Source organism: Mobula birostris, chromosome 26, assembly GCF_030028105.1.
Source record: "Mobula birostris isolate sMobBir1 chromosome 26, sMobBir1.hap1, whole genome shotgun sequence".
NCBI classification, from domain to species: domain Eukaryota; kingdom Metazoa; phylum Chordata; class Chondrichthyes; order Myliobatiformes; family Myliobatidae; genus Mobula; species Mobula birostris.
The window spans coordinates 31,143,778-31,170,157 of NC_092395.1; the positions used below are offsets into that span (position 1 = coordinate 31,143,778).

Consider the following 26,380-nt stretch of genomic DNA (forward strand, 5'->3'; position numbering starts at 1 on the left):
TTGATGATGAGTATGGAAGAGATGGTGCTGTAAATCTCTGCTAACTAGGGTCTGCAGTGAGGAGATCAAAGATCCAGTTTCACAGACAGGTACTGTACCAAGGCCTAGGTCTTAGAGCTTAGTGTTGAGTTTTGAAGGGATGATAGTGTTGGATGCTCAGCTGTACTCAATGAAGAGGATCCTGACATATGCATCTTCATTGTCCAAGTTTTCTAGAGCTGAGTGAAGAGTTATTAGGCAAATTCAAACAGATCAAGGTTACTCCTCAGGCAGGAGTTGACATGCTTCATAACCAACCTCTCAAAGCACTTCCTCACAGTGGATGTTGGTCCTACTGGATAATAGTCATCGATGCAGCTTACCACATTCTTCTTGGGCACTACTGTTATCAATACCTGCCTGAAGTAGGTGGGTACCTCAGATTGCTGAAGTAAGAAGTTGAAGATGCCCCAGATGGTTGATTAGCACAGGTCTTCAGTAAATGGCAAATTTTTTTCTGTGGATTTATTCTACTTAAGGATACTATCAGAAAACCACCCCCCCCCAATCCTCCCTGCACCTGTACAAGCCTCCTTTTACTCCTCTCCAGTTCTGATGAAGTCTCCAATCTGAAATATTGATTCTGTATCTCTTCCCACAGATGCAGCCTGATCTGCTGAGTATTTCCAGGGTTTTATGCTTTTGTTTTAGATTTCCAGAACCTGTAGTAATTTTGATTTTTGCTTTCATTCTGAACGCTTACACTGACTGAGCGAAATATTTGAATGGACCTCTCTCAACTCAAGACACAGAGGAGCGTGTGGCTTTCCCCTCCATAATCATTGATATCTTGCCTTGCATTGGAACTCCAAGGTAAAGTGGAGCAATGCACAAGTTCAAAGTCCAGAATTCTTGATGCAGTGTCCCAGTCACTTTGCAGCACAAATTCACACATTATACGGTGACTACACATTTACACATGTGAAACTGTGTTGTTACACCAAGCAAATTAACTCACTGATTGCTTAAGAGTAACAAACATCAATTTCCAGACGATGGTTGTATATGGAGTGTGATCCTCTTTGGACAATAAACACCTTGACTAGTACTGGTAGAAGTATAGCTCTTCACAGAAAAAAAAACCTGATCCAAATACTGGCGGGATACTTTGGTTGTACGCACACGTATATGTATTTTTTTAATCAATATTTTGAGAACACAGTTAAACAAATCTATAAGCTTGTAGTTAAACTTGGCTTAACCACATTTAAACTAGTACAAAATAGAACAATTGCACAAACACAATCTAATCGTTTATTAGGGTTTATATTGGTTTAAGTCCATCAACAAAACAGAACTCAAATTGTGACATTGACTTCTCTAGCTTCCATTAATGCCCCTCCTCCCATTCTCACCCCATCCCTTATTTATTTATCTATTCCCCCTTTTTTCCCTCTCTCTCTGTCCCTCTCACAATTACTCCTCGTCTGCTCTCCATCTTCCTCTGGCGCTCCCCTCCCCCTTTCTTTCTCCCTAGGCGTTCTGTCCCATGATCCTCTCCCTTCTCCAGCCTTGTATCCCTTTTGCCAATCAACTTTCCAGCTCCTGGCTCTATCCCTCCCTCTCCTGTCTTCTCTTATCATTTTGGATCTCCCCCTCCCCCTCTCAAATCTCTTACTATCTCTTCTTTCAGTTAGTCCTGACGAAGGGTCTCGGCCTGAAACGTCGACTGCTTCTTCCTATGGATGCTGCCTGGCCTGCTGCGTTCCACCAGCATTTTGTGTGTGTTGCTCAAATTGTGATGCCATTTTCAACCTAGCCCCTTTACTGTTCACCATACTCCTCTAATTCCAGGCCTGTCCTTACCCCTCCACACTTTCTTCCTCTCCTGTCAGCTGTCTACATTTACAATCCCAATCACATTTTATTGATCTTGCTAAATTATGGAAATCCAAACACAACTGTGATCAGTATCACCTAATGCACAATTTTATTCCAAGTCTAAAGCTGTGTAAACAACTCACCAAAAGTGGAATGCACTAAATTTTAATTTTAAAAAATCGAGGTATAAACTGAACAGTAATTCCAACAAGGCAACCTGAGAAGTCTTCACTCTGCAAGTTGGTTGGGGTTGACCATGGATGTTGCATCCTAGCTGTCCACTTGATATGCAAGCCAGGCTATTACGATGTGAAGAGCAAGCTGGTGCCCATGCAGCAGGCTCGCCCTCTCCACACAGCTGATGAATCTAAAGGAACAGCAGAGACTAATATAGTTTGGCATCAGCAATGTCACAAGAGTTGCCAGTCAGCATTGAACTCAATGTAGTACTGCCTTAGGGACCCAGCTCTGGATTTTTCCTTGGGATTTATTCCCGAAGCCTTCCCCATGAGAGAGTACAGCCACCAGGCAGCAGAGGTTTGAGAGGAGAGTTTTTCTTCTCCAAGTGGCTGATGAGTCCCATCTGTCCAAAGTGACTGGTTTTAAGGCACCAGTAACCCACCTTTGCCCTTCTCCTATCAGTAGAAATGGTTCCGCTGGAGCGTTTAATGTCTTTGGGCCTGTACTCGCTAGAATTTATAAGAATAAGGGGGAATCTCATTGAAACCTATCGAATGTGTAAAGGCCTAGTTAGAGTGGATGCTTGCTATAGTGGGGCAGTCTAGGACCGAGGTCACACAGTAGAGGAATGTCCACTTAGATGGAGAAGAGGAGGAATTTCTTTTCTCAGAGGTGGTGAGTCTGTGGAATTTGTTGCCAACGGTAGTTGTGGAGGCCAGGTCATTGGGTGTATTTAGGCAGAGTTTGATAGGTTATTAATTAGTCAAGGAGTGACAGGGGGAAGGCAGGAGATTGGGGTTGAGAGTGAAATTGGATGACCAGACTTGATGGGCTAAATGGCCTAGTTCTACTCATATGCCTTATAGTCTTGTATCAAAAATTCCATTCCTGCCACACTGGGCACCTACCAATACACTTATCAAAAGAACCGCTCAATGACAGCTGCTGTAGCACTTGTCACAGACACACCTACAAAACAAGGACATTTATGGACATTTACGTCACAATGCTGTTTCTGGAATTCAAGACTACTGTCCCACAGGCCTTGGTGAACAAACTCCTACTCCTTGGTTTAAATACACCACTATGCAACTGGGTGTTGGACTTACTAACCAACAGCCCTCTGACAGTCAGGACGCACAACCGCTCCTCCCTCCCCATCCTCAACATGGAAACCCTCCAAGGCTGTGTGCTGAGACCATTGTTTGACATTCTGCTCACACATGAGTGCATGGCCAAACACCTAGCAATCACAACATCAAGTGATTTAATGCCAATGACTTGACAGTGGTGGGACTCATCACCAACAATGAGATGGTCTACAGAGGTGATGGAAGAGCTTGAGGGTTGATGCCAGGCAAATAACCTCTTCCTTAATGTCAATAAGACTAAGGAGATAGTTAGTGGACTTCAGGAAAACTCACACCACCACACCCCCTTGCACATAGGTGGCACAGCAGTGGAAACTGCAACCAATATCAAACTCCTAGAAAAACTAACTCAAATCAATATCTAGTGTGACCACCCTTTGCCTTTAAAACTGCATCAATTCTTTTAGGTACACTGCTGTGTAGTTTTATAAGAAATCTGTTTGGAGAACATTTTGGAGAACTTGCCACAGTTCTTCTGCAGACTTTGGCTGTCTTGTTTGCTTCTGTCTCGCCAGGAAATCCCAGACGGCCTCAATGATGGAGATCATCCCATTTGTTGCAGAACTTCCTGTTCTTTTTTGCTGAAGATAGTTCTTTGTGACCTTGGCCATTCATTTGGGGTCATTCTCTTGCTGCCGAATGAAGTTGAGAATCATCAGACACTTCCTTGATGGTACTGCATGATGGATGAGAATCTGCTTGTACATCTCAGCATTGAGGATTCCTTTAATTCTGACCAGATTACTGACTCCATCTGCAGAAATGAAGCCCCAAACCTGCAGGGAACCTCCACTGTACTTTGCTGTAGCACCTTCCACCTCTTTTACAGAAAAAAACTGTCTCCTGTTTGAGTGAAAAATTTCAACTCGTGTTTCCAGAGCACTTACTGTCATTGTTCAGCACTCCAGTCCTTGTACTTCAGTGCGTAGACTCTTGGCTTTATTTCCAGTTCAGAGGTACACCAATGAGTTGATCTAGTCTTTTATTGCTTTATACTCTGTAGTAATTTTCTGAGATTTAGATACTTCATTTCATTATTTTGAAAGCATCTTTACTTTACAATTTTTTTTGCATGTGCCTGACTTCTGCATAGAACTGTATGCATATAAGCTATCTTATGTATTGATATACAAAATGCTGGTGGAATGCAGCAGGCCCAGATAGCATCCATAATGCTGTCCATGGCTGCTGTCTGGCCTGCTGCGTTCTACCAGCATCTCGTGTATGTTGCTTGAATTTCCAATGTCTGCAGATTTCCTCGTGTTTATGTATTAATATTGTTTTTGTTCAAATCTTTATTTTTTGGCGCTTCATTGGATCCAGAGTAACAATTATTTCATTCTCATTTACACTTGTATACAGGAAATACATTAAGCAATCTTGAATTTATTACTTTATTAAAAACAATATTTGCAAAAACATGTATGAATTTAAGCAACTAGTTCCCATTATCAAGTCATTGGACATCCAATATTTCACTTAAGTTGCAATTCTATATGGAAAAATTATGCTGTCAAAGATCTGAATATAGAACCCATAAATTAAACATGGAACACAAAACTTAAATATCACTCCATATGGTTATACAGTCATTTGAGAGCTGATAAAAAGTTTTATTTCTCAACTATGTATTGGCAATTATGATTCCAAAAATTGTTGCTAGTCAAAACAATGTAAATAGTCATGAATAAAAAAAAAACGTCCACTTTGAGTGACCTAACCAACATGGAGATTGTATCATCTACTTCTGAAGCGCAGTTCATCGATGCGCTTTCAGTTTGTATTGGGAGCAACAAGTTCCACCGGAAGGAGTGCAGGAACTTTTAACACAGGTTTTTTTCCTTCGATAACTGTATCAAAACATTTTGGCATAATAGTTTTGAAGAATCAAGGATTTACAGAAGAACACTTTAAAGAAACCAGGAATCTGAAAAAGAGATGATGTACTTTAAGACATGTCTAATACAAGTGGCTGACAGACCAATAAGCACACAAATTTATCATGAACTATCTGCATAACGGGATTACAGGTACATTGATTTTTCATTATTTGTAATCCAAACTCTAAGCAAAATGCAGGGGTTACCACCCTTTATGCCATGGACCCTTACCATTAACTGAGGAGTCCGTGGATCCCAGGTTGGGAATCCCCTAACTAAACATTCTCTACTCACCAAACTGTTCAAGACCTAAACTGCCAAAGAAGAACATCTTTCAATCACAGTTGTTTGTGGACTCTCTGCTGCCAGCCCTTCCTTAGACCCCAGTTCTTAACACAGATTTATGTCAATAGCAGGGGTGAGGCAAGAATCAAATGAATCTATTGTTGACATTTAGGCACTTCCCAAAATGTTTATGAGTGAGAGTGAATGTTATACTTAAATCTTGTATTTTACAGCACCTTTAATATATGCAAGAGATTACCATAAGACATAGGAGCAGAATTAGGCCATTCAGCCCATTGAGCCTGCTCTGCCATTTCATTATGGCTGATCCATTTCCCTCTCAACCCCATTCCCCTGCCTTCTCTAAAACCTTTCACACCCTGACTAATCAAGAACCTATCAACCTCTGTCTTAAATGAACCCAGTGACCTGGCCTCTACAGCCACCTCCCCCACCAAAGGAAACATTCTCTTCACATCCACTCAATCTAGGCCTTTCAGCATTCAATAGGTTTCATGAGATTCCACCCCCTTCCCCCCATTCTTCTAAATTCCAGCAAGTACAGGCCCAGAGCCATCAAATGCTCCTCATATAATAAGCCTTTCACTCCCAGAATCATTCTTGTGAACCTCCTATGGACCCTTTCCCATGCCAGCACATCTTTTCTTCAATAAGGGGCCCAAAACGGTTCAAATCTAAGTATGGTCTGACCAATGCCTTATAAAGCCTCAACATTACATCCCTGCTTTTATATTCTAGTCCTCTAAAAATGAAAGCTGACATTGCATTTTCCTTCCTTACCACTGCAAGTTTACCTTTAGAGAATCCTGCACGAGGACTCAAATCTCTCTGTACCTCTGATTTTTGGATTTTCTCACCATTTAGAAAACAGTCTATACCTTTATTCCTTCTACCAAAGTGCATGACCATGAACCTCCCTATTCAACTTGCCACTTTTTTGCCTATTCTCCCAATCTAGGTCCTTCTGCAGTATTCCTGCCTCTTCATCACTACCCACCCCTCCACCCATCTTCGTATTATCTGCAAACTTGGCCACAAAGCCATCAATCGGTCATCCAGATCCTTGACATACAACATGAAGAAACAGTCCAAACACAGGCCCCTATGGAATACCAATAGAAACCGCAGTCAATCTGAAAAGCATCCCTTCATTCCCACTCTTTGCCTCCTGCTAATCAGCCAATGCTATATCCATGATAGTATCTTTACTGTAACACCCTAGGCTCTTATATTGTTTAGCAGCCTCATGTGTGGCATCTTTTCAAAGGCCCTTTTTAAAAAAAATTCAAAGTAAACAACATCCATCGATTCTCCTTTGTCTATCCTGCTTGTTATTTGTTCAATGAATTCCAACAAATTCGTTAGGCAAAATTTTCCCTTAAGGAAACCAAGCTGACTATGGCCTGTTTTGTCATGTGCCTCCAAGAATCCTAAAACCACATCTTTAATAATGGACTCTAACATCTTCCCAACCATTGAGGTCAGGCTATCTGGCCTATATAATTTCCTTCCTTCTGCCTCCCTCCCTTCCTGAAGAGTGGAGTGACATTTGCAATTTCAAGTCCTCTGGAATCATGCCAGAATCTATTGATTCTTGAAACCTCATTATTAATGTCTTTCCAATCTCTTCAGCTACCTCTTTTAGAACCTGGGGTGTAGTCCATCAGACCCAGGTGACTTATCTACCTTCAGACTCTTCAGCTTCCCAAGCATCATCTCCTTAGCAATAGAAACTACACTCACCTCTGTCCCAACACTCACTTCCTGGCATACAGCTAGCGTCTTCAACATTGAAGGCCGACACAAAATATTTAAGTTCATCCACCATTTCTTTGCCCCCATTACATCCTCTTCACTGTCATTTTCAAGTAGTCCAATATCCACTCTTACCTCGTTTACTCTTTAGATACCTGAAAAATTTTAGGTATACTCTTTTATGTTATTGGCCAACTTACCTACATATTTCATCTTTTCTCTCATGGCTTTTTTAGTTGTCTTCTGTTGATTTTTTAAAAAATTTCTCAATCCTCAAACTTTCTACTTATCTTTGCTATATTATATGCATTCTCTTTTGCTTTAACGTTGGCTTTGAGTTCTCGTCAGCCACGGTTGCATCATTCCCCTTTAGAATACCTCATTATCTTTGGGATGTGTATATATCCAGCACCTTCCAAATTACTCCCAAAAACTCCAGCCATTATTCTGCTATTGACCCTGCTAGTGACCCCTTCCAACCACCTTTGGCCAGCTCCTTTCTCATATCTCTGCCCAACATCCTGAAATTCCCGTCACTGAAATAATTCTTCCCCAATCATCCTCACAATGCCATCTAAAATCATTTATCAATCTCCCACCAGATTTCCTTGGCAGAACTGCAAGTCAAACCATCTTCTCCATGGGCAATAAATGCTGGTTTAGTTGGTGACACCCACATTACATAAATGAATTTAAAAATTGTCTAATATTTGCCTTCCACCATCAATCTGATTCATTTAACATGCCTCCACACTCATTACTGCTTTAAAATCTGCCATTGCATTATTTCTCCAGCAAATCCTCCAATGATCTCATGCTCTGTTCTCAAGAAGTGCACTTCATAATTTGGGGATGCATGTATTTGGGATTAGAAGGTCACCTCCCAATCAAATTAAGAAATAGTTTTGTAAGTTTAGCTTCAGATAGTGGCCATGGATGGAGAGAAATTTGATGAAAACAATTTGTAACATATCTCAAAAGCAATGTCTTCAGCACTCCACATACTTGACTGAAAGATTTCTGATCATCCAGGACTGAATGTTGGACACAGGGGCAGTTAAGGCATTGAGTGAGTTACAAATAATCACCTTCAATGCAAGAATAGATCTATACAATGTTGTTGTTTTCTTGTAAACAGTGACAGTGATAAGGCCCAAGGATAGATATAAAAGGGTAGGGAAGAGTCTTTGAACAGTGGAGCCATGTGATTGCAATCCCAAGTGGCAAGTCAACAGATATGCCTGAAAGGAGAGTCATACAGCTACGTGTTAAAAGCTGCTGCTAAGTGCAATGTGGGCATAGTTATGAAAGATCACATTCCATCGTTGCTGCTGACTAGGGCAAAAAATTCTGGTTGATTATGTCCTCTTCCATCTTAGATAAGATGAAACTAATTATAATGGCCCACAGTGATTGGTCAGTTTAGTAGACCATGAATTGAATCCAAGAACCAAACCTTTCTGATCAGTCTGGCTCAGTAACTATGAATAAACTACGTTTGTAAGTGAATCATCGGAGACTACAATGATTGCTTTTTACTTGTTGACTGAGTAATAAAAGGAATACATTCCTGCTTACATGCCAACTTGTCAAGTATTGTGCAGTAAGATAATTATAATAACAGATTGAAAGAGGAAAAAGCATAAAATGGATTATGAACATGTCAGGCTATGACAAGGTCACTATCACTCTGGGCCAAGCAAGCTAATAAAAACATAATTAAACAGAAATCTTTTGGAAAAAAAACACAGCTAAAACAGCAATCTTTTAACACAGTGAAATATTCCATCATGCTTCACAGCAGCATTAATGAACAAATTTTGATACTGAGCCACGTAGGAAGATGACCAAAAGCTTGGTAAAAGATTGGGTTTAGGCAGAGCCTTGAAAGAGAGGTAAAAGGGTTTATGGACGGATTTTCCATAGTATAGGTCTTAAGCAAATGAAATCATAGATGCAATGGTACGAGAGAGAGGTGCCACAACAACCACCTGTCTCTCAATGGCAGCAAGATCAAAGAGCTGATTATTGACATCAAGAGGAAGAAACTGGAGGCCCATGAGCCTCATCAGGGAAATAGAGGTTGAGAGGGTCAGCAACTTTAAATTCCTTCATGTTATCATTTCAGAGGATCTGTCATAGTATCACAAATAATACTATGAAGAATGCTCAGCAGTGCCTCCACTTCCTTGGAAGTTATGAAGATTCAGCATGACATCTAAAAATTTTAATAAGCTTCTGTGTGGTGGAGAGTATATTGACTGGTTGTATCACAGCCTGGAATGAAAACACTAAAGCCCTTGAATGGAAAAAAAAAAAATCATAAAAAGTAGTGATACGGCTCAGTCCGTCAAAGGTAAAGTCCTCCCCACCACTGAGCACATCAGCATCCATCAGAGGACACCCACCAAGGCCATGCTCTCTTCTCACTGCTGCCATCAGTTAGCAGCGGACAAATCAATTCAAAGAGAGACAGCGCTTCGCACACGGAGAGAAGTTTAAAAAAAGGAGCGTTTCGCAGGGATTGGCGCATTAGTGGCAGACCAATCGATTCACGGTTCATTAACAGGAACAAGTAAAAGCAGGGTCAAACCAGAGCGGCCATTGTGCAAGTGAATAATGTTAAACGTTTAAAAAGGCCATTAATTAAATGGAAAAGAATAAAACTACAATGCAGCATTCCAGTCAATATATAAATAAATGAAATAGAATAGCAATAACAACGACAGCAAGTTATACTCGAGTAAACTACTTATGCCATTGCTCATGATCAGCAAGTGAAAATGCCATTTTAATTTATCCTTGGTGGCAAATGATGTTCAACGTATTTGGAAAGGTGACATGGTAAATTGAGAGTGATAGTTAACACAGCAATTTAGAAAGGCAATACTGAAATCAAAGAATGACCAAATAAAATGGGAAAAGAGGAAATAAAACTGAGCAGCAGAATGGTGCTCTAAGATTAACTTTAAAAAACTGCTAAAGCAAGGCTGGGGGAATGGTTACCATGAAGCAATTTAACTGATGTTTTTGAAGGCACAAAACAAAAATTATAACCCAAAATAAAAATTCATGTTTGTACTTACATGGGTCCATAACTCAGAAGATTTTTGTTCCTGCCAGGGAAATACTCTCAATGCAAAAAAGTCTCAAAATTAATACAACCAAGGCAATTCAGAGAATTGGCTAAACCTCTAGTTAATCTGGCTAAGACAAACTACATGTAGTGATGCCAAGGCCAGAAACAGATGTATCTTGCCGATAAATGTCCCTTTGGAATGGGTGCTAAAGTGAGTGTCCAGCCTGATGAATTGAACATTAGCCTGAGTCTGATGGTTCAGGTGCAAAGCAGGATGTACCCATGCTGTTTACACAAAGCATCACAGCTGTCTGGACCACACTGTTTGTTCCAAGTTGTTATTAGGCAATCTTCTACTAGGTTCGTAGCCCTGAGAACTTGGGTATAGCTGAGTGCAATTTAAGAGCTACATATATCAGTGCCAACAGCCTCTTGCAGTAAAAGAATTCTCCGAAAGCCAGTGAGGCCTTATCAACTCACCATTGGTCTTCGAAGAGGTAGTGAGTCCTTTGGTGAACCACTGTACCAAATATCTGAAGGTACGCCCATTTACTGTTGAATTGTGAGCTTCTAGATTTAGACCCAGCAATGATGAAGGATTGTCAACTTACTTAAAATTCAGCTGCAAGAACTGAATAGACTGGGTTTGTTTTCATTGGAGCAGAGAAGCCCAAGAGGGATCCTGAGTGGTTTATACACAATTATGAGGGACATACAGTGATTGTTGAAACAATTCGACTAAGCAAAAGGTGCCTATAACCAGTGGGAACAGGTTTAAGAGGTGGGAGATTTAGAAGAATATTCACTCAACAGGATGCTTGAAATCTGGAAAGAATTGCCTGAAGGAGACAGATACAGATACATATACATTTAAGTAGTATCTAAATCGACAGAAGTTAGGGGACCAGATGACCAGCATGGATATGTTGGGCAGAAGGGTGTTTCACTGCTATAGGATTCCATGACTCCCAAGTCATGGAGTGAAGTGCAACTTGGAGGAGGTGATACAAAGAGAACCAAAATACTGAAGAAACTCAGGGGTTCAAGCAACATCTGCAGGAAGTGGTGTTCCAACATACACGGTGATTTGTCCTTGGTGGTAGAGATCATGAGTTTAGGAAATGCTGTTGAAGTAGTCAGGAATATCTGTAGTGCTTCTTGGAGATGGCAAAACTACAGTCACACAGCTCCTAGGTCTTATGGTCTAAATGGACAGTAATCCACCATATTCTTAATTTGTACCCTGCAGATAGATGAAGGCTTTTAAGGTATCAGGAGATGAGTCATATGTTAGAAGCTACTCACCCTCATGCTTTCTTGAGAACAGAGGATCCAAATGGCCGGCCCATTTGAGTTTCTGTTCAATGGTTCTACCCAGCCCCCTTCCCCACCTACCTCCACCTTCCCAGAACGTCATTGGTGGAGCAGCAGCAATAGAAAGGGGTGGATAACTAGATTCTCTCTTGTTGGAGATGCTCACTGTCTGCTATTTTCCAAATTATGTTTTCTATATTTTACTGTGGACAGGCAAGAATTTACCATGACATAGGCATAGAGGGCAGGCATCACAGCATGAAAACCGGGATCCAAAAGGCCAATAGCAGGTCTAAAGTGCCACCATCAGCTTTGACTCAAATCTAATGTTGTAAATCAAGACTTCCATAGGGATTACCTGGTAAAGTCCCTGTACAAGTGTGGTGATGGGCAGCGCTGCCCCATTACGATCGCAAAATTTATTCCTGGGATTGTCTAAGTTCTGTAACATACGATCATGAAAGCAATGCTACTGGATAAAACCTTTATTTGATTCTATAATCAAAATCACAGTAACAGCAATACTTACTAATGGATTAACTGGATCTGTGTAACTCCGTTGCTGATGATCCTATGCTGCTGTTGAATCGATGAGATGCAGAGTCTGAATACTAATTGGCATGGTGTCCCCATAGCCACCCTTAGATTTCATTAAGCCATATACATCATTTAACTGTCATAGAACAAAAAATGGTTTATTAATTAGATAAATCTACTATTTCAATGCTGCATTATCAGAACATTCTTATGAGTAATTTCTATTCTGATTATTCTTGGGGTATTTTTACTTTCAGTTTAGTTTGTTCAACATCCAGTCATGTTATCAAAATATTGGGCCTCTACCACTAACTCCTTCAGAAGAAAGATCCAAGAATTGCCACTTCTGCAGCATTTGAGCAGAGAGCTAACCTGTCATTCTACAGTGCTGGAAGCTGTCACTTTGCATTTAAGGAGTTACCAGGTTAAACCCACATCCTTTAACTTAATTTAGGCACTAAGAGCAATTCTAGCTCAGCATAAAAAGATTTAGTTCCTCAAGATTGTTATGTGGAAGCTATTGTCAAAATATACACGCTAGGTTAAGGTGGCATCTCCCCAATACTTAGTAATCAACATGCATTATCCCATTATTGAATATGACTGTATCCAACAGAATTCAGGAAAGTGTGTGTGTGAAAGAAAGGGAGGAAAAAGAAACAAAACTATTTTTGACAAGATGTAATTCTACACCTGCTGGTCTGCATTTTCACAGCTAGGTGGTGCCAGAATATAATCAAGGAACTTCAGAAAGATAAAGAATCAAAGGGTTCAGTTTCTAAAAATTCTCCTTTTCCTGTGCCCCAGGTCTTAAAATGGAGAGGAACTGGATCGCTGAGTCACAGAAACCATTAATAGGATGGTAGACATGGCCATAACGTCCAAAAGGAAATACAGATTTCTTCCTACATACACACAAGATACTGGAAATCCAGTGCAACACACACAAAATGCTGGAGGAACTCAGGTCAGGCAGCATCTATGGAAATGAATGAACAAGTTGACATTTCGAGCCGAGACCCTTCCTCAGTACTGGAAAGGAAGGGGGAAGATGCCAGAATAAGAAGGTGAAGGAGCACAAGCAAGATGATAGGTGAAACCAGGTGGATAGGGGAGAGAGGATGAAGAAAGAAGCTGGGAGATGTAAAAGACAAAGGGCTGGGGGGAAAGAAAAAGGAATCTGATAGGAGGGGAGAGGACCATAGGAAAAAAGGAACACCAAGGGGAAAGTGATAGGCAGGTGAAGAAGAGGCAAGAGACCAGAGTGGAGAACTGAAGAAAAGGGAAGGGAGAGGGTAAAAAAAATTACAAAAAGTTGGAGAAATCAATGTTCATGCCAACAGGTTGCAGGTTGCCTAGATGGAATACGAGGTGTTAGTCCTCCAACCTGAGAGTGATCTCATTACGGCAGAAGAGAAGGCCATGGACCAACATGTTGGAACAGGAATGGGAAAGGAATTAAAATGGTTGGTCACCGAGAAATGCTGCTTTTTGCAGATGGAGCAGAGGTGCTCAACAAAGCGGTCCTCCAATCTACGATGCGTCTTACTGATACCAAGGAGGCTACATCAGGTGCACCAGCTACAGTATACGACCGCAACAGATTCGCAGGTGAAGTGTTGTCTCTGCTGGAAGGACTGTTTGGGGCTCTGAAAAGAGGTGAGGGAGGAAGTGAATGGGCAAGTGCTGCTTGTAGGAATATGTGCCGGGGGGGGGGGGGGGGAGAGAAACAAATAGTCAAGGGAATCACTGAGAAAATGGAGAGTTGAAGTGGGGGAGGCAAAGATGTATTTGATGGTAGATCCCATTGAAGATAGCGGAAGTTGCAGAGAATGGTATGTTGGACGGCGGAGGCTCATGGGGTGGTAGGAGAGGACAAGAGGAACTCTCCCTGTTAAGGCAGCAGGAAGATGGGGTGAGTGAAGATGTCCAGGAAATGGAGAGATGCAGGTGAGGGCAGCATAAATTCTGGAAGAAGGGAAATCCCATTCTTTAAAGGAGGGTGACATGTTCTGAGAAGGAAAACTCAACCTAGGAACAGATGTGACAGAGAAGGAACTGAAAACAAAGAATGGCATTTTTGCAGGAGACAGGGTGGGTAGAGGTACTGTATAGTCAAGATAGCCCTGTGAATCAGTAGGTTTATAAAAAGATATCGGTAGACAATTTGTCTCAAAGATGGAGACAGGGAGATCGGAGAAGGAGATGTCAGAAATAAACCGAGTGAATTTAAGGGCAGGGTAGAAGTTGAAGGCAAAGTTGACGAAATTGACGTGAAGCAGCACAAATGCAGTCAATATAATGCAAAAAGAGTTGGGGAACATGGACTGTTCCACATAGCCAACAAAAATACAGGCATAGTTTGGGCCCGTGGCTACACTGAGTTTGGAAAAAGTGAGAGGAGACAAAAAAATTGTTGACGGTGAGGACTAGTTCCACCACTCTGAGGATAGTGGTGGTGGAGGGGAACTGGTTGGGTCTGTTAAGAAGCAGAGCGCTTTAAGGCCTTCTTGGTAGCAGATACAGTACAAGGGTATAGGGATACATCATCCATGGTGGAAATAAGGCAATCAGGACCAGGGAATTGAAAGGTGTTGAGGATATAAAGAGCATGTGAGGTGTTGCAGATGTAGGTGGGAAGGGACTGAACCAAGGAGAGTAAAATGGAGTCGAGGTATGCAGATACTAGTTCAGTGGGGTAGCAGCAGGCAGAAACAGTGCGCTGATCTGGACAGCCAGGTTTGTGGATCTTGAGTAGGAGGTAGAAACAAGCAGTGTGGGGTAAGGGAACTTTGAGGTTGGTGGCAGCTGATGAGAGATCTCCAGAGTTGATGAGGTTGGTAATGGTGCAGGACACAACTGCCTGATGGTCCCAATTGAGGTCCTTTTCAAGGGGTAAGAAGGAAGTGGTGTCTGGGAGTTACCTCCTGGCCTCAGCAAAGTAGAGGTCAGTCCCCCACACTACAACTCATACCTATTCCCACATACCCATTTAGAAATTCAGTTAAATTCCTTTTAATGTTTTGTCTTTTGTATGCTGGTTGAAGCTCACCCAAGATTATTTGTGCCATGGCATGTAGTAGTTACCACTGCCGTCTCAGATACAGGGATCTCAGGTGCTCTCTGTTGTAGAGCACATTCTCCCTGTGGTTCCTGCTGGGTACTTTGGCTTTGTCCTACATCCAAAGTCTGGGTTGTAGGGGTTGAGTTAGAAGGGAGATCGGATAGGTTGCATCTGTTTCTTTTGGAGTATATGACCATAAGATATAGAAGCAGAATTAGGCCCATCAAGCCTGCTCCACCATTCAATCATGGTCGACTTATTTTCCCCCTCAATCTTATTCTCCTGCTTTCTCCCCCAGCTGCACTACCCTCTGGTTGAAGGAATTTCTCCTCATTTGTTCTAAAGGGATGTCCTTCTATTCTGTAGATTTCAATGAGATCCTCCCCTCATTCTTCTAAACTCTAGTAAGTACAAGCCCAGAGCCACCAAATGTTCCTCATATGTTAACCATTTCATTCTTGGATTCATTCTTTTAATCCTCTAGACCCTCTCCAATGCCTGCACATTCTTCCTGCCCAAAACTGCTTACAGTATAATACTCCAAATGTATTCTGAGCAATGTCTTTTACAGATTCAGTATTACACCCTTGCTTTTATATTCTAGGCCTCTCAAAACAAATGCTAACATATTTGCCTTCTGTACTACTGACTCAACCTGAGTTAACCTTTAGGGAATCCTGCACTGGGACTCAAGTTCCCTTGCACCTCATGTATGAATTTGTTCCCCATTTAGAAAATAGTCTATGCATTTATTCCTTCTACTAAGTGCATGACCATACACTTTCCAATCTGCCTGTAGCCAAGATGTGATATGATCACCTGCAAAATGGGGTCTCATATGCTAGACTGTTTATAGATTTCAGTTTGGCATTCAACACTATCATACTGCAGAAACTGTCTTCATTAGGTCTCAACACCTCCCTCTGCAGCTGGATACTGGACTTCTTAACAGTAAGGCCACAGTCAGTCTGTGTGTGCAGCAACATCTCTAGTCCCATTACACTGAGCACTGGCACTCCCAAGGCACTGTATTCAGCCCACCACTGATGTTTGACTGTACCGAAGGATCCAGCTCAAACCGTGTCATCAAGTTACTGATGACACAAGAGTGGTTGGCCTCATCAAGAATAATGATGAGATGGAGTAGAGAGGAAGTGAAGCGGCTGGTGGATTGGTGTGAGAAGAACAACTTAAGCCTGAAAGTGGAGAAGACAAAGGAAATCATTGTGGACTTCAGGAAGGTGCAGATGAACCATTCCCCTCTGCAAATGCATGGCTCCTCCATAGAGAGATTTAAGTGCACCAAGTTCCTGAGAGTTCCCATCACAGATGACCTCACCTATTTCCTTAATATCACCTCCCTAAACAAGGTAGCAGAGCAGCACTTCCACTTCCTAGAAAGATTGAGGCGAACAAGGCTCCACCCCCCATCTTAACTGCATTTTACAGGAGCACCATTGCCAGCATCCTGACAAGTTGGATCTCCACCTGGTATGGAAGCAGTCAAGCTTCAGACCAGAAGTCCCTACAAAGGATTGAACAATTGAGAGGATCAAAGGGATTTCCCTACTATCCATCGGGGATATTTATCAGGAGCGCTGTATATACAGGGCCCTTGGTATTATTAAGGATCCCACCCATCCATTCAGCATCCTCTGACTTTGCACTATCAGGCAAGAGACTATAATGCATAAAAACAAGAACAGTCAGGATGAGAAACAGTTTCTTCCCCAGGCCATTAGGCTTCTGAACTCCCTGCCGCATCGATTTGAAGTGTCACTGGTTAATCCATTCTGCAGCTTAGAATATTTAATAATTAATGCACTTGGTTATTTATGTGTGATTCATTTGTAGATTTTATCCTTACCTTCATGAGTTACTGTGTGTTACGCGTACTACTGTGCTTTACACCCTGATTTGGAAAAAAGTTGTCTTTCTATATACATTATATGGTTATTTACATCTATGCATGTATATAGTTAAATGACAATAAACTTTATTTGACTTGCTATGATAGAGGTTTATAAAATTATGAGAGGCATAGATATGGTAGATAGCCAAATCCAATCCCTACAATAGGAGTATCTAAAACTAGACGGCATTGATTTTAGGTGAGAGCTGCCAGTGGACGACAGAGCAGTAACAATACTTAAAAGGTATCTGGATGGGTTTCTGACTGGCATAACAGGATATGGAATTAATGCCAGAAAATGGAATTATTATAGACAGGCACAGTATTTGACACAGTAATTCAAAGGGCCTATTTCTATATGGTACAAGTCTATGACATACTAGTAAATTACACCAGTTAACCTTAAAGGCAAGTCAACTTTATCTTCAGTTAATGGGCATTTCTACCCATCTTACACAACAAGTGAAGTTCTTGGATTCTGTGGGCCGAAGGGACTGCTTCTTTGCTATGGTAGGATTCTGAGTAGAATTGTAAATCAATTAAGTGATCCTCTTGTAATCAGCAATAACAAATACTTAAAAACAAAAATTACTTTAGCTGTTGCTGCCTTCCTTTACAAGAAATTTCCAATCTTTGATGACAGAAGACCTGCACACATGTTAAAAAGATCGCTATGACTGACCTCTTATGGCCTGTGAGATATTGGCTTGCTCATTCTCACACCATTGCAAAGCAGACAAAATTACAGTTGAAAAAATCTAGTAACCTTTCAAAATAGCTGAGAGAAACTTACAGAGTTAATTTGATTCCCTAACATATCTCCAGACCCCATGTGCGATGTATGAACAAAATTTGTTGGCTCTCCAATCATGCTTCTATCTATTCGCCGCCGCCTTTTCTGTAAAAACCAAAAGTTACAAATATTAGGGATGTGGTCCTACACTTTAATAGACAGGCATGTCAGCAGTAAAGTGACATGACAGAAATAATAAATAATGTCTACTGCAGGTTCTTTAGAAATGCCTTGCCCCACAAAATTACAATTATCAATCAGTTTAGTCTGAGAAGAAAGAAAATGGAAGACAATAAATAAGCATCAGAATAATCACATGCTCCATATGGTTTCCCTCAACCTGGGCAATATAAATGCACTTTTAAGTACATCCTTGAATACAAAAAGTGGATGATCTCCCTGTTCTAATCTTCTGTGTCTTCTCTATAGAAGGCATATAAAAAATTTTCCAAACAATCTAGTAGTATACTTCTGAACATTATGAAATCAATAAACTAAACTCTGGGATTAATTAAATTAAAAGCATACTTACTGGCCTTGGTTGTTCTGCAATGCAGCAGTTGAAACATAACCAGAATTCACTCATTCTTACACGATATCTTGCAATATTTGGCAAATCCAGAATCACTTGGCTATAACTACAGCTGCTAACGAAACTAAGTGATGTGAATGTTATACGACACTCAGATTGTGCACATGTGGCCAGAGCCCAACAGTCAGGTAAACTCGTTATTGGTCTTTCATCTGAGGGTTTCTCCTTCCGATGCTGGAGCAAGTTTGTGTTTCACCAGTCTTACTGTAACCAATATAAAAATGATAGAAACAATATCATTATTTGCATTAGTGAAACAATATGATGCTTACTTTCTGCGATTACCTATCTTGGCCCTGCATGATTAGACATCAATAGAATTCCAAATTTATTCCGCATTATTTAAATAGAAACTATAGTTCCCAGTTACTAAAGGAATTCACCTGGCCAGGATTCACTGCAGATAACATCACATCTACAACTACAATTCCAAGTTTCAAGAGCCACACTAGAGCTACAAATAGCAAATCCACTTGTGAAAAGCAGCTCACGATCTTGATCTAAATGACGAATCTATGATAATTAGAAAAAGGCAGCCCTTAACTCAGTGTCATTGGGACGCCGTCATGACGACTTTCTTTTTTAAGCAGGCTTTCTTATTTTTACGAGGTCGAGTTGCTAGCTTGACGCTCAACCCAGTGCGGATGGAAAGCATGCAAGGGAGCCAGCTGGATTCGTACTCACTCCGAAGTCCAGCGTTGATGCCACTACGCCACCAGCCAGCTAACCTATGATAATGGCTGGTTCTAAAGAACACCAGCACAATCAATCCCCAAAGCCCGTATCAAGAATCCTATTTTTGAAAGTGTTAGCATCTGCAGGAAACCAAATGTCCTCAAGAGACAGGCTGGAAGCAAACAATGGACCCAGCAATGAAATGCCATGCATAATGAACCCATAACCCAGAAGGAACAACTACGTTCTGGTCAGTAAATAGAAAAATCAGCAAAAAGGAATACAAAAAGCTATGGAAATCCAAAACTTAGGTCAGGAAGATAAAATATTGATCAGAAAAGTTTCAAATAATTCAAAAGAGTAAATAAAGTATTATTTTTAAATTCCTTCAAACCTCTCTGATGGACATCACTGCAGGAAAATTAGATGATTTGTAAGCACTGTAATATGTTGCTCTCAGTCACTTAATAAACAAAGCAAAAACCCACCTAAAATACCACACAGCCAACTCTTTCAAATGGTGTATCTTTTGGACAAGACACAAAGTACTGTTAGGCACTGAGATTTATCTCTGTCTGCAGTGTTCATGGGAAACTGGATTTTCCACTGACCAGTATTTTGGTAGCTTGCCCTATGACTCAGAAGTCTGCAGCATTTGTTAATGGCTTTACACTGTAGTCACTACCCAGTTAGTCAGACATTGCAGAACACTAAAGTAAATATCTTCCAGAAAATTCTGATTGTTGGACCAAATATTATAGAAAATTATCAACCCAGTACACAAGGGTGGAACGTTCACAATCCTTTCATAACTATTTGGTGACTACACAGAAGAGCCACAGTCCAGCCAATTCAGTCGCTGAATCAGGTCAGTTGCTTTGTGAAATTAGAGTAAGTTTCCCCTCCCCATAATTTGAGAAGCCAGTGTTCTGAACCATTTAAAATCAGATCAATTCTATGTACAGCAATATCAGCTGAATTCACAAGTAGGAATTTTTAGCTTTCAAAAGTTGTGCAAGTTTCATCTTAAAATTTTATCAAATCAAACACATTTGCTGGGATCCCACCTCAAATTTGTTAACTCAGATTTTCAGGGCACAAACTTCTTTAAAAGAATATCCTACAGTAGCATCACCCATCTTTACTAAAATAATGCTGTAGATTTCAAATCAACCCATTTTATTGGGATAAAACCTCATTAGGTTAGTTATTCTTCATTATTTGGACATTGCCCTATAAACACAGAAATCCATTACAATAGGCACCCTACTACAGGCTCAATTAGCCCTCCCTTCTTAATGCAGCAGAATCACTAGTTAGCAATGGGCCATTTGAACCACAACACATCCACCTTCCCTGATGAACACTAAATTCATTCATATTGCAACCAAACTAAGGATTAGCTAATCCAGTTGACATGGTTTTGCTATGCTATTGATAAACCCACTGAGTCATAGTGCAAGCTTTCCTAAATTTATGGAGTTGAGTAAATTGGGAAAGTCAGGTACATTAAAAAGGACTAAAGGCATTGGATGTATAAGCCAAGCAGACATTTGAATGTCTGTATCTTATGACATCTACCACATCAACATGTTTTATTGCATATTTGCTTGGATCCTAACCTCAGTTCATCAGGATTTCCACTCGTGCTGTACTTCACTGCTGTGAAAATAGAGTGTGCACTAAAGGAGATTTAATGCTTAGATTAAGGTAACAAATTACAGGAAATCTAAAAGTCAAAATTTTTGGCAAATACAAGGTAGCTTTATCAGTTTCTGAAAGTAATGACAAACTAACATCTGTGTAGTTCCTAATCACAATACCAAAACCTCTAAAGGCTCCGTAACTTTCCATCTCATTGCCTACATTCATCAAAAACTATTTGCACTTGTATAGTACTTTTAAAATAGCAAAATATATTAAGACAAGAATGGTCTGTAAGTAATGAACCAATTTATTTTTAAATTACACGTGCACCAAGCTGCTTCGGTTATTTATTTGGCTGAGTAATTGAACTACAAAAGCAGGAGAGCGGTGAGAATTGCGTACATCAATCAACACGTGGAAACAGTAAAACTCATCTTAAGTAGCAACGGGAAATTTAAAATTATTTTATCAGGACGAGAAACTTTAGGCAAAGTTCAGCTATAATTAAACGTAATTGTCTCTTCTCAAAAGTTTCCAAATTCACAAATATGGAAACATAATTATCACAATAATAGTTATCCGTGAATCGTATTGTACATCCTGTATGGACATCGCCGTTTATGTGTATAGGGTGTCCGGTAGAAGAGGCACCTCTGGTGAGAGAGAGGGCTTATCGTGTCCGTTCTGGAGCAGCTCACTCACCTTTCAGCCCCACCCGACACTCAGCTCTCACCTGTTGCTTCAAGTAGCCGTTTGCATGCCACACCCCGGTATACCGCTTCAACAGGCGGACTAAACCAGATGTCTGCCCTAGCATTTGAAGTCAGCTCCCGCAGTAGTGAGATCCAACGGCCAAAAAGGCGGTTCTACACTTCGTGAAGAGCGAAGGGCATGGCAAGGCACACAATTCGTGGTCATCTACTGTAACCTGGGAAGACCCCAATTTGTGACAACTATCCCTACCACTACATCCGGTCTTCCAAGGTGGAGAGTGGAGTTTCCAGAGTGCAACGGCTTTTCCACTTTAAAAAAAAACTCCCCCACTCAGGTTGCCTGTCATTGTTAGATACGAAGGACAACTTAGCCTTTGGAACACAGTGTCTTAAGGAAAGGATTACACTGAATTCTTGTCAATTATCTATTGTATGGATCATTTCTGAATACATACCTAAAAGACTGAAACGAATACAAGTTTGTCACAGTGCAAACATCAATTTTCAACCGGCCGCAGCTATTTTATATCAAGGACTTACTTAAACAATGAATTCTACTCGGAAAAGATATGCGATGATTTTGTACATAACTTCAGTCAATCTACAACGATTAAAACCATACAGATTTCCCACTGCAGAGAACCAAATATGACCATGCAGGCAGAGCAGTCTGTCGTGCACTCTGCGCCCGTTGGACAATGGGTCGCCGCCACATTTGCATTGACGTCATCAAATGATGGACAGCTGTGGAAGGAGTGGTGGAATTCCAATCCATCGGAGCGCGGCGACCTTCCTATTAACTTTAAATCGCAGCAAAAAGAACAGAATAGCAGACGATTGCTGTTTCTTTCAAGGACGACAAACACAAATTAGCACCTTCGCCTGCCAGTGGAGAGCCAGCCCCAATCATTGGCCGCTCGATTTACCACCCTGTTGCCCCTAGCGCCTGCCTAGCTATGAACATTGACCAATTGTGACGCAACTATCGCCGTTCCCTTTGTTCTGAATGGTCCATTCCTTGTCAATCAACATCAACGGTTTTCCAGCCGGCCATCGCGGTATGTTAAACCAGCTGGATTTTAGGGAGCCTCATGAACGGATCCTCACAGTATCTGAGAGGGAGGTACGAATCTCTGATCGCCATTGCTGTCTCATTAGGGTCCTAATGCTGTCTTGCCCTGAAGCATCCGATTCTCAGTGAACCCTAAGATCGCGTCAGGGGACCCGGATGATGTCATAAGAGAACATTAAGGGTCACTGACGCCCCTTCAGTATTATCTTAAACTTGACTTCAGATTCCTCCACCAATAAACCAATACAGAAACACTGCAGAAATATACTATGCTGAAATCATCCAGAAAGCCCTTCACTCAAAATGCTAAGCACCTTGCATTTTTACCAATGAAATAAAATTAACTGAGTTTATACACCCTTTAAAATAAAGCACTGTTAACCAAGCCTTGACAAATAAGAAATAATTTTCAACATTCAATATGTTTTAGGACTGATCTTACCTCATCTTTCCTCTTCCATCTCATTCAGATGCAGGGTCTCAACCTGAATATGGACACACACCTTTGCCTTCACAAATTCTGCTTGACCCACTGAGTTCTTCTAACATTCTATTCTTACTCCAAATTTCAGCATCTACAGTTCCTTTTGTTGTTGTCCCTTTTATTACCATAAACAACAAGTCACAAGAATTCAAGAAGTGCAGAAGTAGGCCACCATTCAATATGACCATAGGTGATCTATTTTGGCCTTAATCTCTCCTCTGGGTCAGATCCCTATATCCTTCAATTCTCTCATCTTTCAGAAATAGATCTTGAATCCTTTAGTATCCATAAATCTATTAATTTGAGCCTTGAATATTTGTGGTAAATTAAAGGAACCATTGCACACTGTTGAAAATGTGAAGTTGTTTATTTAAGTATAATATAAAAGAATTTTATGTAGTACAGTACAGGAACAGGCCTTTTGGCCCACAGTATTGTGTTAAACTAATTTAACTAGTAATTAAATGTCTAACTAAACTAATCCCTCTGTTCCCTACACATTCATGTCCCTATCTAAGAGCCTTTTAAATGCCTCTATTGTATTTGCTTTCACCACCACCCTTGGCCACAACTTTCTATGTTAAAAAAAACTTACCCCACACATCCCATTTGAACCCCCCCCCCCACACACACACACATTAAATGCATGCTCTCAAGTATTGGACATTTCAATCCTGGGAAAAATACATCAACTATCCACTCAGATTTCTATCATGTTTCCCTTCTGTTCTGGCGCTCCAGACAAAACAACCCAAGTTTGTATAAACTTTCCTTTTCGCACCTGCCTTCCAATCCAGGCAGCATCATGATAAAGTTCTTCTGAACCCTCTTCAATGCCTCCTTATCCCACATCTAATGGCATAACCAGAACTGAATGCACTCCAGATTTGGCCTAACTAGAGCTTTATAACTTCCCATCTTTGACTAATAAAGGTAAGCAAGCTATATGCCTTCTTTATCACCCTATCAAACTGTATAGCCATTTTCAGGGAGCTATGGACTTGGACTCCATGATTCTTCTGTACATCAACACTATTAAAGCTCTTGTCATTAACAGTGTACTATCCCTTTACATCTGATCTCAGAAAGTGCAACACCTCACGTTTGCCCACATTAAACTCCATTTCCCATTTCTTTGCCTATATCTGTAACAGATCTATGTCCTGTTGAATCTGTTGACAATCTTCTACACAATTCAGAAAACCAACAATCTTTATATCATCTGCAAATTTACTATCCCACACATCTACATTTTCATTCAGGCTATATATGTTTCATCACAAACAGCAGAGGTCAACATTTACCACTTAATTAAGAGCTCTGAAGCAAAGGGATCTGAGTATCCTAATGGATGATTTAGAAAAGATTAACATGTAGATACAGCAAGTAATTAGGAAAAATAACAGAATTGTTAAATTTATTGCTGGGGAATTGAATACAAAGTTTGGGAGGTTGTGCTTTAGTCACATAGGGCATTTGCAAGACCATAAGACAGAAGAGCAGCATGAGGCCATTTTGGCCCATCAAGTCTGCCCGGAATTCGATCATGGCTGAATTATTTTCCTCCTCAATGCCCATTCTCCTGCCTTTTCCCCATAACCTCTGACTCCCTTACTAATCAACCACCCTCTGGCTAAAGAAATTACCCCTCATCTCTATTCTACAGGGATGTCCTCCTCATCTGAGACTCTGCTCCCTGATGTTAGATTCTCTCGCCATAAGAAGCATCCTCTCCATATCCACTTTATCTAGGCCCTTCAGTATTTGTAGGTTTCAATAAGATATCCCATCAGTCTTCTAAACTCCAGAGAGTACAGGCCCAGAACAATTAAACACTGCTCATACATTAACCCTTCTGATTCCTGGGATCATTTTCATAAACCTCCTCTGGACCCTCTCCATTGCCAACATATCCTTTCTTAGATATAGGACCCAAAACGGTTCACAACACTCCAAATGTGTTCTGAACGATGCCTTATAAATCCTCAGCATGAAATAATTGCTTTTACAGTATATTCTATTCCTCTTGAAATCAATTCTAACATTGCATTTGAATTCCTTACTACCACTCAACCTGCAAGTTAACCTTTAGGGAATCTTGTACATGGACTTCCAAGTCCCTTTGGACCTTTGATTTCTGAATTTCCTTCCCATTTAGAAAATAGTCTACGCATTTATTCCTTCTACCAAAGTGCATGACCATACACTTCCCTACACAGTATTTAATCTACCACTTCTTTGCCCATTGTCCTAATCTGTCTGCAGACTCCCTGCTTCCTCAACACTACCTGAACCACCACCTATATTTGTATCGTTCGCAAACTTGGCCACAAATCCACAAATTCTGTCATCCAGATCATTAAAATATAACATGAAGAGTAGTAGACCCATCACTAACCCTTTTAGAACCCCACTAGTGAAAGGCAGCCAATCAGAAAAGGCCCCATTTATTCCCACTCTTCTGCCAGTCAGCCATTCTTTGTCCATGCTAGTATCTTTCCTGTAATGCCATGGGCTCTTATTTTATTTAGCAGCCTCATGTGTGGCACCTTGTCAAAGGCCTTCAGAAAAACCAAACAAACAACATCCACTGACCCTTTGTCTATTCTGCCTGTTATTTCCTCAAAGAATTCCAACAGATTCAAAACCACACCGAGGATACAATGTACAATTTCAGTCTCTTTATGTAAGAATTTTAATGCGTTGGGAGCAGTTCAGGGGATTCTTAGACTAAAATGCAAACTGTGGGTTGTCTAATGAGGAAATGTTAGGTTTAAGGCTGTCTTTGCATGAGATTAAGAAGTGACTTAATTGCAGCATGTAAGATCCTGGCAAGGTAGAGAGAATTATTTCTCTTGTGTGGCAATCTAGAGCTGGGGATTACTATTTTAAAAAAAAATTGTATGGTGCATTTAAGAGAGAAATTCAGCAGTTTTCTTTCTGGGAGTCATGAATTTGGAACACTATTCTACAAAGGAAGTGGAAACAGAATCTTTGAATATTTCTAAGGTAGGGTATATCAATATTTATTTAGCAAAGGGGAGTGAATGGGTATAACAGATTGATGGAAATGCAGAGTTGAGGTTACAGTCTTACTCAATGGCTGAGTAGACTTGAGGCTCCAATGCCTCCTCCTGTTCCTATTTTGATTGTTGTAATGTACTGTATTGCAACAGCTGACAGCATGACTCGGCAGGTGATCTAATGTTTTACCACCCAGCTGCATATTGAATGGAAAAATCTAATATTTTAAGGATACAGCTACTATATTGTCAACCAAAAATACAGTTCACAATTTGGATGATGAGGCTAGAATATGTGTAGAGATTGTCCCCTGCCCAAATGTAGGGACCAAAGGTTTTACAT

The 26,380-nt window shown here is 40.7% G+C and overlaps 1 protein-coding gene across 7 annotated transcripts; it reads right to left on the minus strand.

Moving 5' to 3' along the window:
* Positions 1-1,424: 1,424 nt before the first annotated feature.
* Positions 1,425-22,419, minus strand: LOC140188224 (CDC42 small effector protein 2-like). 7 transcript variants are annotated; one of them, XM_072244297.1, is made up of 5 exons: positions 21,999-22,419; positions 18,364-18,627; positions 17,832-17,936; positions 12,055-12,198; positions 1,425-2,227 (listed from the first exon to the last, which is right to left on the minus strand). In XM_072244297.1, exons 2-4 carry the CDS (start codon positions 18,415-18,417, stop codon positions 12,097-12,099), a joined length of 261 nt encoding a protein of 86 aa, XP_072100398.1. In that variant the 5' UTR covers positions 18,418-18,627; positions 21,999-22,419; the 3' UTR covers positions 1,425-2,227; positions 12,055-12,096. The 7 variants fall into 7 exon arrangements, with proteins under 7 accessions (XP_072100398.1, XP_072100392.1, XP_072100393.1 ...); XM_072244291.1 differs by lacking the exon at positions 1,425-2,227 and adding an exon at positions 4,491-5,118 and having other exon boundaries at positions 21,999-22,416; XM_072244292.1 differs by lacking the exons at positions 1,425-2,227; positions 21,999-22,419 and adding exons at positions 4,491-5,118; positions 21,479-21,710.
* Between the last annotated feature and the right edge of the window lie 3,961 nt (positions 22,420-26,380).